Source organism: Lonchura striata, chromosome 36 (genome assembly GCF_050655825.1).
Source record: "Lonchura striata isolate lonStrDom1 chromosome 36, ASM5065582v1, whole genome shotgun sequence".
In the NCBI taxonomy this organism is placed as follows: domain Eukaryota; kingdom Metazoa; phylum Chordata; class Aves; order Passeriformes; family Estrildidae; genus Lonchura; species Lonchura striata.
Genome location: NC_140738.1, coordinates 13,315,363 through 13,332,930, shown reverse-complemented (window position 1 = coordinate 13,332,930; position 17,568 = coordinate 13,315,363). Strand labels below are relative to the sequence as shown.

At 50.4% G+C, this 17,568-nt stretch overlaps 1 protein-coding gene across 1 annotated transcript; it reads left to right on the top strand.

Moving 5' to 3' along the window:
* The first annotated feature begins 11,114 nt into the window (after positions 1 to 11,114).
* LOC146764198 (uncharacterized) lies at positions 11,115 to 12,112 on the top strand. Its single transcript, XM_085565470.1, has 2 exons — positions 11,115 to 11,126; positions 11,236 to 12,112. The coding sequence occupies exons 1-2, from the start codon at positions 11,115 to 11,117 to the stop codon at positions 11,974 to 11,976; spliced, it is 753 nt and encodes a 250-aa protein (XP_085421596.1). The 3' UTR covers positions 11,977 to 12,112.
* Positions 12,113 to 17,568: the final 5,456 nt, after the last annotated feature.

The window sequence follows — 17,568 nt, the reverse complement described above, 5'->3', positions numbered from 1 at the left end:
TGGTTGTTTAATTACATAAGAACAGCCATGAAAACACAGAACACATTTACTTTTGTAAGAATATTTGTAATAACAACAATTTATAGAATGTATATACCTAAGAACATATCTAACAACAATATTTGAAATGTATTTACAGAAGACAAAACGAAGCCCTAAAACCTATATGCCAAAAACAAGAACAAACTCTAAAAACTATGTACAAAAGGGTGCCATTTCAGTCCAGGATCTCCATCAGTCCGGGAAGAAAAGCAGGTGCCATGGTCACTCCAGCCAGGCACAGAGGGCTCTTCCGTGTGTCCCCAGGCTGGCACAGCGGGACTCTGCTGCCAGAGCTGAGGCTGGCTGGGTCTGGGGGCTGGGCCCAGGCACTGCCATGGGGCTTGTGTGGCCCAAAGCAAGAACAGGACAGGCTGGGCATGGCCACCAGAACCCAAGGCACTGGGTACCACGTGCCTGAGCAGGGACCACCCAGCCCAATCCCGCCCCAGCCTGGCTGCAGGGAACCCACTGTGCCTGTGGGGACCACATGCCTGTCCTGCTGCTGGCATTGCTCTTCATCCCAGGACCATGGGCTCCTCTTCATCTTCCTCATCAATGTCCATCTCCTGGGTGTACTCTTCCATTTCCACGTCCATCTCCTCATTCTCATGCACCTCCATCTCTTCCTCTCCAGTCTGTTCTCCATCCACCTCCATCTGGTCCTGCCCTCAGCTTCCCCCCCTAGCCCACATCCCAGTGGCCTCAAGGATCTGCTGGAAGGAGTCCCTGGGGAGCCTTGGTCAGGAATGGCCCTGGGGGCTCCTTCATGCTCCCAGGGACTGCAGGTTTTTCAAAGGTCTTTGGGTTTGGCTTTTGCCTTGGAGTCTCCGAGAGGTTTCTGCAATCATGGCCTCCAATTATATGCTGTAATTAGTCCCTGGAGAGGCTTTGTCAGGAACAACACTCAGTGGGGCTCATTAATGCTTCAAGGTACTTCAGTTGTTTTGAGGTACTTGGTGTTTGCCTTTTGATACAGACTCTGTGGGAGGTTTGTGCAATCATGGCCCCAATTATCTGCTTTAATGAGTCACTTGAGAGCTTTGTACTGACACTCAGTGGAGCTCTTTAATGCTTTGAGATACTTAACTTTTTTAAGGTACTTTGGAATTTTCATTTCCAGACTGAGAAGTTTTGTGCCATCCTGGCCTCCAGTTCTCTCCTCCAAGGAGTCCATGAGGAGTTTGTGTTGGGGATGGACCTAAGTAAGTCCCATTAGTACCTCGTGACACTTTGGGTTTTTCCTCTTGATTTTAACTTCTGGAAGGGTTTTTGCAATCTCCTCTCAGGCCTTGAGCTTCCATTGCTCAGCTCCAAATGCACCATGGGACTCATTAGGATCAAGCAAGTCCTGACAAACCGTGGCTCTACCTTGATTTGCCACTGTTGTAATGCAGTTCATCATGAACATTCCTTTACTGGTTTTGCTTCACCAATTTGAGATTTCTCGGCCAATGTTTCGACTAGTGTAGTGGGTTCAGTGTTGGCTAATTACCAGTGCACACACTAGAATATACTTACTCAATTCCTGCTGTGAGGTAGGATTAGGAGAATAGCAAAGGTCAAACTTCTAGAGTAAAAAGAAAAGTTTATTAACAGTAAATAAAAGAAGGAGCAATAAGGACCAGAACAAAACTTTCAGAACACTTCCTCTCTCCTGACAACCTGACAATGTAGAGAGAAAAAAACAAGTATTTTCAGTCAGTTTAACATCTCTAGAATTGTCTTTCTTCTCTTCTCTTAGGGAAAGAAGTTCCTCTTGTTTATGTTATGGAGGCGTCTCCACAAGAAAACAGTTATCGCATGGCTTTTAGCTTCCACAAATTGCAGCTGCTCAGAAAAATCTGCAATTGTGAAGTCCCTCCAATTTTCTCACAGCCTTTCTCACAGCTGTGTTTATGGGCCATGTCAGTTTATGGGGTATTAGTTTAAAGAAGAGCTGTCAAAAGCAAAGGTTCTCTCCTTCTATTTCTGAAATCATCTTCATCTCTGGGAACAGAGATCTTCCTCTCTCCCTGAGGGCACAGGTTCTCATCACTCTGCTCTTTGTCTGTTCAAACTTCTCGTGGGATCACAGCTACTGCAACATTTGCTTACTTTAGCATGGAGGCCTTTGCTGAGCAAGTCATCTCCCCATACTTTTCAATGCCTTATAGTAAAAAGAGAGTCTGATGTATCAATGACATCCTTCTCCATAGCTTTAGCAGAGGATTTCAGCCCCAAGATCAAGGCATCTCCTCATCCCTCCCACCTGGGACTCAACTTCCTCTTCCCTGCCCTCGGTGTGTCCATGCTGCTCCTCTGTGTGCCTGCCCTGTGTCCTTTTCTCTCACTGGAGGGAGGATGGCAGCACTGGCAGAGTCAATATCTCCCGGGGCTGCAGATGGTTCCGTGAGCCCAGCTGAGCTTGGTGGCTAATTCTTGTTTTGGCCATGGTCCCTGGACATGAAGACCAGTTCTTTTCCACATGAATGAAGAAACAGAGTGCCACTGTTTTAGGGGTGGATGAGAGTTGACCACCAGAGGCAAAGGCCATCCAGAGCTGCCTGATTGTGTTCTAAGAGATACCCTTACAAATAGGAAATTTTTTAGGGAGGGTACCAATTTTGGCAATGGACATCTGAAATAGCAGACGGTTATTTCCATACAGAGAAGAGCACTGAGCCCCAGTGCTCCAGGAGCTGATGAGGGGCAGGCCTTGACATTCCAAGATCAGCTAGACCGGTCAGGTGGCCCATGGCAGGCCAAGCCAGCCAGACCTGGTCCATGTTCTCCTATCCCATGGGGCCCCACTGTGTCCCAATGGTCCCTTGCTTCCAGGAGGCCCTGAGGTGTCACAATGCCCCCTTGGTGACACCAGGCCCTGAAGGGTCGGAATGGTCTCCATGGTTCCATCAGGCCCCACTGAGTCATAATGGTCTCTGGGTTCATGAAGCCCCGCGGTGTCACCATGGCTCCTTGGTTCCATGGGCTCCAGTGGTGCCACAATGATCCCCTTGGTTCCATGAGGTGCCACGGCGTCACAGTGATCTCCATGGGAAGGAAAGAACCGAGCCCCAGTGTGGCAGGGGCAGCCACCAGAGGCCAAGGCCAGCCAGACTTGATGGTACTGGCAGATTTTGTCTGGGAGCAACCCTTGAATATAGGGATATTTAGAGGTGGCATCCTAGTTTCAGACATGGACACCCGGAGGAGAAGGTCTGTTCTTTGCATGGTAAGAAAAGCACGGAACACCGGTGTTTGTGGGGCAGATGAAAGGTGGCCACTAGAGGCCTAAGGCAGCCAGACCTCTCTGTCCTGGTAGCTTTTTTCTGAAAGCAACCCTTGGATAGAGGGAATTTTGGAGGTTGAATTCCATTTTTGGTCATTTCTTCATACATAAGGACAGTTAATTTCCATAGGAAGGAAAGCAGCAAGCCCCAGTGTTTCGAGGCAGGTGAGAGGCAGCCCCCAAGGGTCCAAGGGCAGCCAGACTTGTCTTTCCTGGCATTTCACTTGGGAGAAATCCTTGGCGGTATGTAGTTTTGGAGGTGGAATCCCAGTTTTGGCCATGGGCGCCTGGTCAAGATGGATGGGTTTTTTCCTATGGGTAAGAGAAGCGTGAACTCCAAGTGTTCTGGAAGAAGACGAGAGGTTGCCTTAGGCCAAGCCAGCCAGATCTGGCTCTCCTGGCCCCTTTTGTTTAGGGGCTATCCTTGGACATATGGCATTTTGGAGGTGGAATCTCAATTTTGGCCATTTTATTAGGAAGGAAAGCACAGAGCCCCCGTGTTTCTGAAGCAAATAAGTGCCAACTCTCAGGAAGACAAGGCCAGCCAAATTTGTCAGTCCTGGCACCTTTTTTCTGGGAGCTATCCTTAGATATAGGGAATTCTGGTGTCAAATACCCAATTTTGGCCATGTGCGCCTAGTTGAGGTGAATGTTTTTTCCCATAAGAAAGAAAACTACATGGTCCCAGTGTTTCATAGGCAGATGAGAATTGGCCCCTGGGTGGTCCAGGCAGCCAGACCTGTTCCATGTTCCATTGGTTCTGTGGGACCCCACAGTGTCACAATGGTCTCCTTGGTTCCATGACGACCTGGAGTGTTACAATGTTCCCCTTGCTTCTGCAGTGTCACAATGGCCCCATGCTTCCATGAGCCCTTGCAATATCACAATGGCTTTGTGGTTCCACAAAGCCCTGATGTGTCACAATGGCCCCTCGGCTCCGTGTGCCCTCGCTGTGACACTGTGGGCTGCACAAGGTCACCATGGACCCTTGGTACCTTGGGCTCTCTGAGTTCCACAATGGTCTTCTTGATTCCATGATGGAGCATGGTGTCACCATGGCTCCTTGGTTCCATGAATTTCTGCAGTGTCACCGTGGTGTCCTTGGACCTGGACTGTCACAACTGACCCTTAGTTCCATGAGGTTCTGCAGTGCCACCGTGGTCGCTGTCAGAGGCTGGATGAGATCCATGTCCCGAGACACCTTGGGATGCTCGGAATGCCCGTGTGGGGCCGGGGGCGGGTCAGGCCTTGGTTTGTGGTGGGACAGAGCCCCGCCCCCAGCCTGGCCTGGCAGAGCTGTCAATCACACAGCAGGGGCAGTGCTGATTGGCTGAGCTGTCAACCAATCACACACCAGCAGCTGGTGCCTACCCTGACTCTGATTGGTCAATCACCTGGCAGTCCCACCCCAGGGGCGGGCCCATGGAGGCCCAGGGGGTTAAAAGCCGGAGCACGAGGCCAGCCCATGGTCTGGATCCTGCCTTCTCCTGGGGTTCCTCTGTTGGCAACACTGGAACCTGAGAAGTTTGTGCCTCTGTGCGTCTTTCTATAGATCTTCTGTCTTTCTGATGTTCTCTATTTCTCCTCTTTCTAATCCTAATTACTTGGAACTATTTTGGGTAATTTAGCGTATTAAGGATTAAAGGTTTTTAGGTTAAATCGACTAAGTTAATGAAGTTAATGCTATGATAAGAGTTTTATGTTGAAGTGGATGTTGTATTAAACCCTTTGCCGAAGTCCCTTGATTGTCTATATTTTGCCAGAAAAATTTTGTGTTATTTTGGCCTCTTAGCTCTGTTGGTTGGAGCATGGTGCTGGTATCACTGGGGCTGTGGGTTCAATCCCTGTGTGGGCAATTCGCTTAAGAGCTGGACTTGATGATCCTCGTGGGTCCCTTCCTACCAAGAATATTCTTTGCATCTGGCTATTGTGAGAATATCTGGTTGGTGTTTCTCCTGTGCACCAAACTCAAGTAAAAGAACCTTTGGTGACCCCCAGCATTTCAGTGTTCTGGGGTGTTCCAGCCCTGCAGACTCACAATGGCCTCTTGTTTCCATGAGGCCCCACAATGTCACAATGGCCCCTTTGATCCATGGGCCCCAACACTGCCACAATGATCCCCTTGGTTCCACAACTTCCCACAGTGTCACATCGGACCCTTGGTTCCATGAGGATCTGCAGGGTCACACAGGTTTGTGACATTTGTCCCTGCTGCCCCTCACATCCCCCTGCCCCACAAACAGCCCTGAGCCACCCGTGAGGGACAGGCCCTGCTGTGCCTGTCTGGGCTCAGGGCTTGGCCTTTCTGCTTCCCCCAGCCAGCCCAGGCCTTGCTCAGCATTGCAGTTCCCTGCTCTGAGCCTTTGGATCCCTGCAATCCTGGCCTCAAGGATCTGCTCTCTCCAGTCCCTGGGGAGCCTTTGGCAGTCCCTGCCCTCAGTGGGGCCGAGTGATGCTCCAAGGGACTTGGAGTTTTGCTTCTGACTCCTTGAGCAGCTTCTTCAGCCTTCTCTCAGTGCCTCATGATCCTGGACAGGGGCCCAAATCAACCGCGGGGATCATGAAAATACAGAAAGCCCTTGGAGGCTCTTTTTCTTCCTTCAATCGTCTTCAGTGCTCCAGGCCTTGTGCAGCTGATTGGAGTCAGTCTGCAGTTCTGTTAAGGAGGAAGATTTCAAAGTACACATCATGATTTTTTTTTTCTTCAATCAAGTGAGTATTTTTTTATTTCCCAGTTTGGAGAAGAGCTGATAGAAGCATTTCCCAGGTGATCCTGACACTGAACTTCTCCAGAGGAGGTCTGGGCATGTACCAGAATGAGCCCCCTGAGGGCTGACTCTGTTTGGACAAGCTGCTCCTCACCCCCAGCCTCACCATGTCTGACATCGCCCACCTGGCACTGACATCCCTGTGCCCTGCAGCGGAACCTTATCCCTGAGCTCTGCAGCTCCATGTCCCAGCCCATTGCACCGTGTCCCACCTGCTCTCCTCAGGGCTCTGCCTGCACACAGACCCAAGAGAAGTTTTCCTGTTGGGAAGGAAAGAATGGAAAAGCCTGAGCAGGTTTCCTGAACAACAAACCCCACTCAGGAGCCACCTGCTCAGTACAGGCTGCCTGGAATGGTGTCACCTTTCTACAAGGGACAGTGTGACCAGAAATGATCACTGGAAGCAGAATTCTCTGAGTCTCCCAGCTGAATTCTCTATCCCAGCCCTTTCCCTGGATCTCTGTTGCAGATGGAAGCTGCTGGTGCCAGCCTCACCTTTAACCTCTCTTTGGAATGCAAACAGATGTTCCCAGCTGTGTTAAGCAGGATTTGCTCAATGTTTCTATAAATCTTTTGTGTTCCCCATTGAACGAAGGGGCCATTTTGGCACTGAGGGCATGACATGGAAGCAAGGAGTCAATTGTGACCCTGGGGTCCCATGGAACCAAGGGGCCACGGTGACACAACAGGGCCACGTGGATTCAGTGGTCCATTGTGACACTGTGGATCCAAGGAGACCATGGAGACACCCCCAGAACCTCATGGAACCAAGGAGTCCAAGGTGACCCAGCGGGGCTGCATGGAGCCAATGGTCCATGGTGACACTTCCCATCCAAGGAGGCCATTTGGATACTGTGGAAGCTCATGGAGCGAGGTAAGTAATTGTGACACTGAAGAACTTCATGACACCAAATATCCATGGGGACACAGCAGGGCATCATGGAACCCAGGAACTACTGTTGGCAGTGTGGAAACTCCTGGAACCAGGGGCTGTTGTGGCACTGCAGCACCAACACAGCTGCTTCACCTTGTCCCCTGCCCTGCACAGCTCCTTGGGAGGCACAGCAGGAGCAGCACCCTGGGAACCTTGGGAATGCCCTTCTGGGATCCGTGGCACACACTCCCAGGGGCTGGAATTCCAGTTCCCAGCCAGGAAAAGATGTTCCTGCCCTTGAAGGAAAAGCTCTTATGAAGGAGCCAAAAGCCAAGTAGAGCAGGATCCTACAGTGACATTTCACTGCCAGCCTTCCTAACTTCACCCATGGTTGTCGTAGCTCATGGATTGGGAATGAAATCAGGACAGGGTCTTTGGTGGGAGCTGCCCTGGGTCAAAGGAGACACTGAGAGAGAAACAGAGCAGGCAAAGGAAGGCAGGAGAGAAAGGAGGTGTTTTAGTTTGGAAAGACAGGTGTCTTCTAAGGAAGGCAGGAGCCTCCCCTGAAATGGAAAAATGTAGAATCTTTCAGAATTGTTATAAATTTGAAATTAAGGGGGCCTGTCAGGTAAAAAAATATGGGAGCAGGAATAACAGTTTTTTATTAGGGAAGAAAATAGAACTATAAAATAAACAATGCAGTAAACTAAAACAACAATGACAGAGTGAGAATACAATGTGACTCCCTGTTGGACAGGGTGTTGGCTGGAGTCCAATGGGAACTGTGGGTGCAGTCCTCCAGGAGTGTCAGGTGTGGTTCTGTTGGAGAAGTGATCCTGTAGGAATGGGTGTCTTCTTCTGAAGAGGAAGAGGCAGCTGTTCCTCTGAGAAATCCAGCCCAGAAAAAGCTGCGTTGGTGGGCCAGAATCTCAAGACTAGATGCAGGTAGGAATGCTTGGCTCCTCCCTCTGGGCGGAACATCTCACAATGGGGTGTTACAGTTCTTATCAGTCATGCAGTGACATTCAATAGCCCATTATCAGCAGCTGTCTCCCCTGAGGGAGGATTAACTGTGGAAGAGATAAGGAAAAACTGCCCACTTAACACAGGACAACTGCCATACAGATGGCAAATAGAACACATCTTGCTTTTCAGTCAGGGACAGGAGGACACAAACACAATCAGCTGAGAAGGCAGCAGTCTGAAAAGCAAACCAGAACTGACAGAAAATGAATGGGACAGAAATCAGTAATCCTGAAAGTTTTATTTATTATCAAAATAAATGACACCCACCCGTCCCCACACAATCCTGATCCCACACCCTCAAATTTGTATCTCACTTCTCCCAATCACCTTCCAACCCCATCTCATCCTGGAGGCTGAGGAATTGAGTAATTTTGGCATGGGAGTGAGGTGGGAACCAGCCATTTTGAGGTGGGATTGAGTCATTTTCGTGTGACAGACAAATCCACCTTGGCTTTTAGAGCGCAAAAATATGGAGAATACTCCCAGATAACGCCCAAGAACCCACAAATCCTCCAGAATATGTTACCAAACTGTAAATTCCACCTCAAATACCTCTTAAATGGTGGGACTTTTGACATCTCTGGTCAATACTCTTTTTAGTAATTTTTCAGGTGTTTTTAAATGATAAAGACAAATCAGAAGAAAATTAGAGCCAAACTGTCTTGGTTCGACAAGACAGGAGTCTGTAAAAGAGGGCAAAGCCTCCTGTGCAATGGAGAACGGCAAACCCCCCTCCCTCTGAATTACCAGGATCTTTAAATTAAAAGGCTCTCAGGCAAAGATATGGGAGTGGGAGTAACAATTCTTTACTAGGAGAAAACTAGACAACAATTTAAAAAAAAGGCAAATGCAATCGGTACAAACAAAACCAGTGAAAGAAAAAGTCCAGAACCTGAGGGATGCCAGTATCAGTTCTGCTGGGACAATTGCTTCCCTTGCAATAGTTGATGAGTTGCAGCTGCAGTGGTGATCTTTAGAAGGGTATAGTTTTCCTCTGAAGATCTGGTGGCAGTGGGGCCGGTCTTCCTCTGCGCCGGGGTTGCCTCTGAGCTCCGCCGCCGTCGGCTCAGCGCGCGCCGGCTGCTTCGCTGCGAGTGCCGCCGAAGAGAGAGCTAGAGAGAGCTGCTTCCCCAGGAATCCCGCGAAGAGAGAGAGAGCTGCTTCTCTCGGAATCCCACGAAGAGAGAGAGAGCTGCTTCTCTCGGAGTCCCGCCCAGAGAGCTGCCTCCTCTCCCCAAAAAGCTACCCCTTTAAACAACAATAGAGTGCTTGGCTTCCCCCCTCTGGGTGGGACCCCTCACGGTGTTACATTTACCAGCCCTTCATTGAATCAGTCAATGGTGTATAAACAAACCATTGCCTCTACAGGGCAAAACCATTGTCTCTGAGAGAGATAACAAAAACCTGTCCAACCGGTTTTGCCTTCAACAGATGGCAAATGGAATACAAGCTTATCTTACAACCCAGGACATAAACCAAAACCCAAGACCCCTTGAGCATCCCCTGAGCACTGGACAAAACAAATTCAGCAGAAATCAAATTTAACCCTCTATAAAATGCCTTGAGGAAGTTTTGCTCTTCCCACAAGTCACTTCTGATGGAAACACAAACAAATCCCAAATATTAATAGACCAACAACAGAAGCAATTCTGTGGTAATTCCAAATTTCATCAGTTCCAGCACAGCTCCAGCTCCGATGCTGGCAGGTTCCAAAAAACAAAACATTGAAATTTGTCCCAATACAGATTATTAAAAGGAAGGGAACAGTCTGTGTGGCTGTCACAAAGGTGACAGGGATGAAGAAAATAATGATTCTCCCCCCAATCTTTTGAATTCAGGAGTTATTTCGGAATAACTTGAGCTGGGCTTCTTGTAGGACTTTAGTAGCCTTGTGTTTCTCACCTTGGGGTGAATGATCCTTGTCAGTCTCGCTGGTATCATTTGTTCCCTTTCCTCCAGTGATTTTAACAGACTATTCAAAGCAGTTTTCAAAGCAGGAAAACAAAATATTTTCTTTACCCTGGCCACCCACAGCTTCCACTTTCCTCATAAGTTCTCCCAAAAGTTGCTCAGAGGAAGCTGCATCGAAGTTTCCAAGAGTTCCTTCGGAAAGAAGCAGAACCTCTGCAGAGGAGGGAACCATGCTGTTGTCAAAGACACTTGGGGTCAGCCAACAGTGCCCTGAACTCACTGTGCAAAGTAATATTGCAGTTTGGTTAATAAAATTGTTAGAGAGATGCCCCTGCCCCAAATAAGGTGCTAACAACACCAAATCCAAAGTGAATTTTACTGACCAGTAAATGTGAGGTAGAGAGAGATGGAAAGGAAGAGAAAAGGGGAGAAAGCAAGGGAGTGACAGGGACAGAGATCTCCCCTGGTGCAGGGCAAGTGTGACATTGTCCCCTGTGTGCGTGGCCTTCCCAGGGTGGGGGTTTTACACCTGAGCCAGTTTGGGTAAGGGGGGTGGTGTTCACCCCCCACCCCGAGCAGGGATTGCCTCACTGTTTCAGGTTACAGTGTCAGATGTAACCAAAAGTGTTTTCAGTCCCCATCTCCATAAACTGTTATCAACAGGTGGGGCAGTGTTCTTTATCTCTTCCATGGCTCAGCCCTGATAACGCCCTCCAGGGGCCATCTTCTGTTAATGGGCCACTGAGTGTCACTGCAGCACTGATAAAATTACATCATCCCATTGTGGGATGCTCCGCCCAGGGGGAGGAACCAAGCATTCCTGCCTGGATATAATCTCACCCTTGCAACACCACGATCACCTTGCCTACTGGATTCCCAGAGGACAAGAGCTCCATAAGCACCACTGGACCTTCAGAGGAAGACCAGACCCTTCTACAGGATCGCCACTTTGACAGAATCACGTTCATCACTCCAGCTGGACTGCAGCCACCATTTCATCAGACTGCTACCACCACCCTGACCAGCGGGGTATCAGGTTATATCCTGACTCTGTGAGTTTAAACCAGTGTTTCTGCATCATTGCCTTGATCTTAATTATCTTATTCAATTGTCCTTCTGGCTTAGACTGTCCCCCTGGTTTGCCTTCCAACCAGTAACAAACTCACTGTGCTCATCCCTTGTTTACCTCCCAAAACAGGATTTCCCATACCCAAACATTCGCCAGATGGAGGAGAAGGTTGCAAGGAAAAGAAAGATGCCCTGGGACACCGAGGCAGGTGAGGAGGAAGTCAGTGCCCCTTTCCCCCTCTCTCCTGCTCCATCTCCCAGCTCAGCCTGGCTCCCAGCTGCAGGACAGCCCCACTGCCGTTGTCCTCCTGCTGGGGACGCACTGTGGGAGATCTCCTTGCCATTCCATCTGGCACGGAGGCAAATCCCACCTACTCCTTGTCCTTCCTCCCCCAGACAAGGAGAAGAAGATAAAGACCAGGGAGGATAAATCTCCGCAGCAGAACCTCTTGGAAGAGGCCATTTTGAGCAGCTCCATGGTGCAGGAATACAACAGTGAGGAAAAGCCCCAGAGATGCCACAGGAGGAGGGGCTGCAATGCCAGCCCAGGGTGTTCTGAGGAGGAAAGTCCCACTCTGTGCCGGGAAGGTGGGCAGAGATTCAGCCAGAGCTCGGAGCTGGTGGTGCCTGAGCAGCATCATGATGGGGAGAAGCCCTACAAGTGCTTGGAGTGTGGGAAGAGCTTCAGGAGGAGCAACAACCTGATCCACCACCGGATGATCCACACTGGGGAATGGGCCTACGAGTGTGGGGAGTGTGGGAAGGGCTTCAGCTGCAGCTCTGCCCTTGTCACCCACCAACGCATCCACACTGGGGAGAGGCCCTACGAGTGTCCTGAGTGTCAGAAGAGGTTTCACACCAGCTCCACTCTCCTCCTGCACCAGCGGCTTCACACGGATGAGAGGCCCTTCTGCTGCCCGGACTGTGGGAAGGGATTCAAGCGCAACTCCACCCTCGTCACCCACCGGTGCATCCACACCAGGGAGAGAGGCCCTATGAGTGCGGGGAATGTGGGATGAGCTACAGCACAAGATCCAACTTGATCCGCCACCAGATCATCCACACTGGGCAAAGGCCATACAAGTGTGAGCAATGTGGGAAGGGCTTCAGCCAGAGGTCCAACCTCATCATCCACCAAATGATCCACACTGGGGAGAGGCCCTATGAGTGTCCTGAGTGTCAGAAAAAGTTTAAGACCAGCTCTAATCTCCTCTGCCATCAGCGGATTCACATGGATGAGAGGCCCTTCCGCTGCCCCGACTGCGGGAAGGGCTTCAAGTACAACTCCTCCCTTGTCAAGCACCGGCGCATCCACACTGGGGAGAGGCCCTATGAGTGTCCCCGGTGTGGGAAGAGCTTCACCCAGAGCTCTCACTTGACCAAACACCAACGGAGGCACTAGTAAGGGAAGCCCGGTGAGTCCCCCAACTGCATGAAGAGCTTTGTACACTGCTCCAGCCTTATCCCCCATGGGAAGACCCATGCTGTGCACAGGCCTGGTGACCCACATTCGCTGTGATCCATGTTGGGAAGACACCTGACTGGTCATCTTTTTGGTTTGGCCTTAACGTTCTTCAGATATGTCTTTATCAATTAAAACACCTGAAATAGGACTGAAAATAAAGTAATTATTCAGATATTCCCAAAGTCCAACCCTTTAACAGGTATTTGAGATTAAATTTATAGTCTGGGGACATATTCTGAAGGATTTGTGGGTTCTTGGGGGATTTCAGGCTGTGTTCTCCACAGCTTTGCACTCCTGAAGACAAGATGGATTGATCTGTCACCTCAAAATTACTCAGCCTCACTGAAAACACCTCAATCTTACCCCAAAAGAGCTCAATACCACATCAAAATGGCTTGTTTCCGCCTCAAAAAACTATAACCCATGACAAAATACCCAATTCCACAACCTCCAGGGTGAGATGGGGTAGGAGGGAAACTGGAAGAAGTGGGATCCAAATGTAAAGGGCGTAGGATCATGATTGTGTGTAGCTGGGTGTATGGGATATATTTTGAAAGTAAATAAAACATTCAAAATTATTGCTTCCTGTCCCATTAATTTTCAGTCAGTTCTGTTTTGCTTTTCAGAATGACACCTTCTCAGTTGATTGTATTTGTGTCCTCCTTTCTCTCCTGCCTTCCTTTGCCTGCTCTGTTTCTCTCTCAGTGTCCCCTTTGACCCAGGGCAGCTCCCACCAAAGACCCTGCCCTGATTTCATTCCCAATCCATGAACTCCAACCACCATGGGTGAAGTTAGGAAGGCTGGCAATGAAATGTCACTGTAGGATCTTGCTCCACTTGGCTTTTGACTCTTTCACAAGAGCTTTGCCTTCAAGAGCAGGAACATCTTTTCCTGGCTGGGAACTGTAATTCCATGCCCAAGGAGTGTGTGCCATGGATCCCAGAAGGGCATTCCCAAGGTTCCCAGGGTTCTGCTCCTGCCGTGCCTCCCAAGGAGCTGTGCAGGGCAGGGGACAAGGTGCAGCAGCTGTGTTGGTTCTGCAGTGCCGCAACAGCCCCTGGTTCCAGGAGTTTCCACACTGCCAACAGTAGTTCCTGGGTTCCATGATGCCCTGCTGTGTCCCCATGGATATTTGGTGTCATGAAGTTCTTCAGTGTCACAATGACCACCTCGCTCCATGAGCTTCCACAGTGTCCAACTGGGCTCCTTGGATGGGCAGTGTCACCATGGACCATTGGCTCCATGCAGCCCTGCTGGGCCACTATGGACTCCTTGGTTCCATGAGGTTCTGGGGGTGTCTCCATGGTCTCCTTGGATCCACAGTGTCACAATGGACCACTGGATCCACGTGGCCCTGCTGTGTCACCATGGCCCTTTGGTTCCATGGGACCCCAGGGTCACAATTGACTCCTTGCTTCCACGTCACCCACTCAGTGCCAAAATGGCCCCTTCGTTCCATGAGAAACACAAAAGATTTATAGAAACATTGAGCAAATCCTGTTTAACGCACCTGGGAACATCTGTTTGCATTCCAAAGAGAGGTAAAAGGTGAGGATGGCACCAGCAGCTTCCATCTGCAACATGGATCTAGGGAATGGGCCAGGACAGAGAATTCAGCTGGGAGACTCAGAGAATTTTGCTTCCAGTGATCATTTCTGGTCACACTGTCCCTTGTAGAAAGGTGACACCACTCCAGGCAGCCTGTACTGAGCAGGTGGCTCCTGAGTGGGGTTTGTTGTTCAGGAAACCTGCTCAGGCTTTTCCATTCTTTCCTTCCCAACAGGAAAACTTCTCTTGGGTCTGTGTGCAGGCAGAGCCCTGAGGAGAGCAGGTGGGACACGGTGCAATGGGCTGGGACATGGAGCTGCAGAGCTCAGGGACAAGGTTCTGCTGCAGGGCACAGGGATGTCAGTGCCAGGTGGGCGATGTCAGACATGGTGAGGCTGGGGGTGAGGAGCAGCTTGTCCAAACAGGGTCAGCCCTCAGGGGGCTCATTCTTCTACATGCCCAGACCTCCTCTGGAGAAGTTCAGTGTCAGGATCACCTGGGGAATGCTTCTATCCGCTCTTCTCCAAACTGGGAAATAAAAAACCCCACTCATTTGATTGAAGAATAAAAGGTCATGAGGTGCACGTGGAAATCTTCCTCCTTAACAGAACTCCAGACTGACTCCAGTCAGCTGCACAAGCCCTGGAGGCTTGCAGACAATTGAATAAAGACAAAGCACCCGTGAGGGCTTTCTGTATTTTGATGATCCCCACTGTGGTTTTGGGACGGAGTCCAGGACCCTCAGGCACTGAGAGAAGGCTGAAGAAGCTGCTCAAGGAGTCAGGATCAAAACTCAAAGTGACCTGGAGCATCACACGGCCCCACTGAGGGCAGGGACTGCCAAAGGCTCCCAGGTTGTGGGAACTCAAAATGTCCCTCAGATATTTTTAGAGGTTCCAGGCCTTGGTCAGAAGCATTTTTGACCCTGGCAGACAGCTGGAAACAGCTGTGATTTTGTGTTTGAACCATGGAATGAATTACCAAATTTGAAGGTGGAACAAGCAGTCACAAAAGGTTAGATAGAATAGTAAAAGTAGTTACAAAGTAGAGGGGAAATTTTTGTTAGTATTGTACAGAGGGGTTTTAGCACATGTACAGGGGCGGGGTTTTCTATTGTACATGGGGGTCAGAAGTTCTAAGATGGATGAAAGTGGGCTGATCCCATTCTTCCTCCTTCTTCTTCCTTGCCTCCATGTTCTTGGTGATGTTGGCACTCACAGGTTGGTTTAGAGTAGAAAAGCACTTGGTAATATATGTAGTAGGTATCGGGGAATAACTGTAAACATGTAATACATAATATATCTCATAAAAGATAGCAGCAGCCCTGGGCTGGTAGAGAGAAGAAGACACTGGACAGTCAGGGTGTCAGGAGTGTGTGCGTCTCTACCCAGGCCGCTGATCAAAGGGCCGCAGCCCAAGAACCTAATCTGTTAGATAACTAGCAATAAATCCTCTTGAGACCGAACAACAAGAGGCTGCAGAGTATTTCTTTGGACGCACGGGTTGGAGGAGAAGCTTTACCACCACACGAGACCCCAAACCAAACCTGGGGTTCTCACATCTGGCGTCCCTGTGCGGGCATCAGCAAGAAGACCGAAAAGAAACATCAAACAACCTCCAATCTGCATTAGCGGAGAAGAAAAAAAAGAGAAGAGCAGAGCACACACACTCGCAGCAAATTCCAAGAAGAGAGGGAGCAGACAGCTCGAGATAAGAACCTGACCTTCACTGAAACAACTCATCTCGGGGACTTTCCAGGGAGGAGATGACCCAGAAGCGCGCCTGGGATCTCTCACCTGTGACCTGCTGGACGGTGATCAGTGCCATCTCCGGACTGACCTCAAGCCGACACAGCTTTTGGTGAGAACGGTCAAAATTAAGAACATGGGGGGGAATTCTCCCAAGAGGAAAAAGAAATAGTATCTGCCTTCCAGGGCATCATCTCTGCCCATCCGGTGGAGATTGCTCAAAAGGAGATGAAAGATTTATTATTGTGGGTGAGGTGTAACTTCCCACACTCAGATCCAGATTTATCGTTTGAGCCAAATTTTTGGCAGGAAATTAATAAGCAATTATATTATCAGGCTATAAGAAATAATAAGCTTGCCGCAAAACTTTTATCTTCAGCAAGAACAGTTTTAGAGTCACTCTCACAACGCGGCAGCTCAAGCCAGGCAGCTACGGCTCCTGGTGACAAACAGAGCGGGGGACAGTCCAGCCAGCAGCTTGGGACAGCCCCTCTCACCACAGACACAGGACAGGCAGGATTGCTTCCTGTGGAACATCAGGGAGATGATACCCCATCGCGTCCCGTGTCCCCGGGCTCTCACTGTTCCTCAGTTTCCCAAGAGTCCCTAAGCTCCTCCGATGCAGAAATTCCCCAGACAGAGGCAGGCGAGCCAGGCACAGCCGCGACCCTCGGTGGGAGGAAGACATTGCCCAAGTCCAAACTCATGGCAGGGATGGCAGCGGTGGCGGCTCCGGTGGGGGAAGGTGCGAACGTGAGTGCAGAGCAGGGGGAGGAGGGAGAGGAAAGCGCCTCCACATCTGCGCAGGCTGGGAGTTCAAAACAGCCCGCGCAGAAAGCGAGGCCGGGGAGAGCGGCGGGGGCGGGACGGATCGGGGTGAAAGCGGGGGATGCGAGTGCGACGGTGGTACGCTCGGAGCGCCCGGGGACGCGTTCAATGTCGAGAATCCGTGAGGCCGCAGAAGCGGCCGCCCAAAGGGCGTGGGAACTTGGCTCCCTGACCGCGGCAGCCAGGGCTGCTGAGGAAGCGGCAGAGGGACAGCGGGAGGCGTTCCTCACTGCAGCTCAGGCGGCGGGCACGTGTGTGAAGGTCGAGCAAAACCCGACAGCCACGGGTGGAGGGGATTTCTCACATTTCGAACGCGCGGGACAGGCACACAGGGGGCGGAGCCGGCGCGCGCGGGCTGTGGGTGCTGGCATGGAGCCAGGAGACGGGCAAAGTGAGACAGAGACATCAGGGTTGGAATGGGAACAGGAGGGTGGTTGTGTCAGCCTTGTGGGGGACGGCAGTGGCTCTGATTCGGAGGCGGTGCGGGGCGGAGCGAGGCCAAAGCATAGCCAGGGTCGGAGCAGGAGTGTTCACTCCCCTGAGATGACGCAGGCAGGGATGGGGCGTGGCCAGGAGGTAAACATTCCTCAGGGCACCGTTCCATCACAGTTCCCATGGCAACAGACAGCCCAAGGCCAGGGCCAATCCCTGTCTGCTTCTGACATGACCGAATTAGAACAGTTGTTACAACAAGAGTCAGTTTCATCAACTGCAGGGATTGCAAACGTGAATCAGTTGTTAGGAGAAATGCTCAAAGGTTTATCGGGAATTAGTGCGGGATTTGCAAATGTAAATCAGTTGACAGAAGAGATGCTAAAATGTTTATCGGAAGTGCAGATTGAAGAGCAGAGTGCGGTTCTGACCTCAGCTGGTCAGGCGGCAGCGCCATCTAGCGGCGGAACCACAACATTGCAACAGGCTTCGCAGAACTTGTCCGGTCAAGGCACTGCGCCACCCAGTGGTGGGACTGTGACATTGCAGGACTTTTTTCCAGTCTCTTATAAGAAAAACTCCAGGGTGA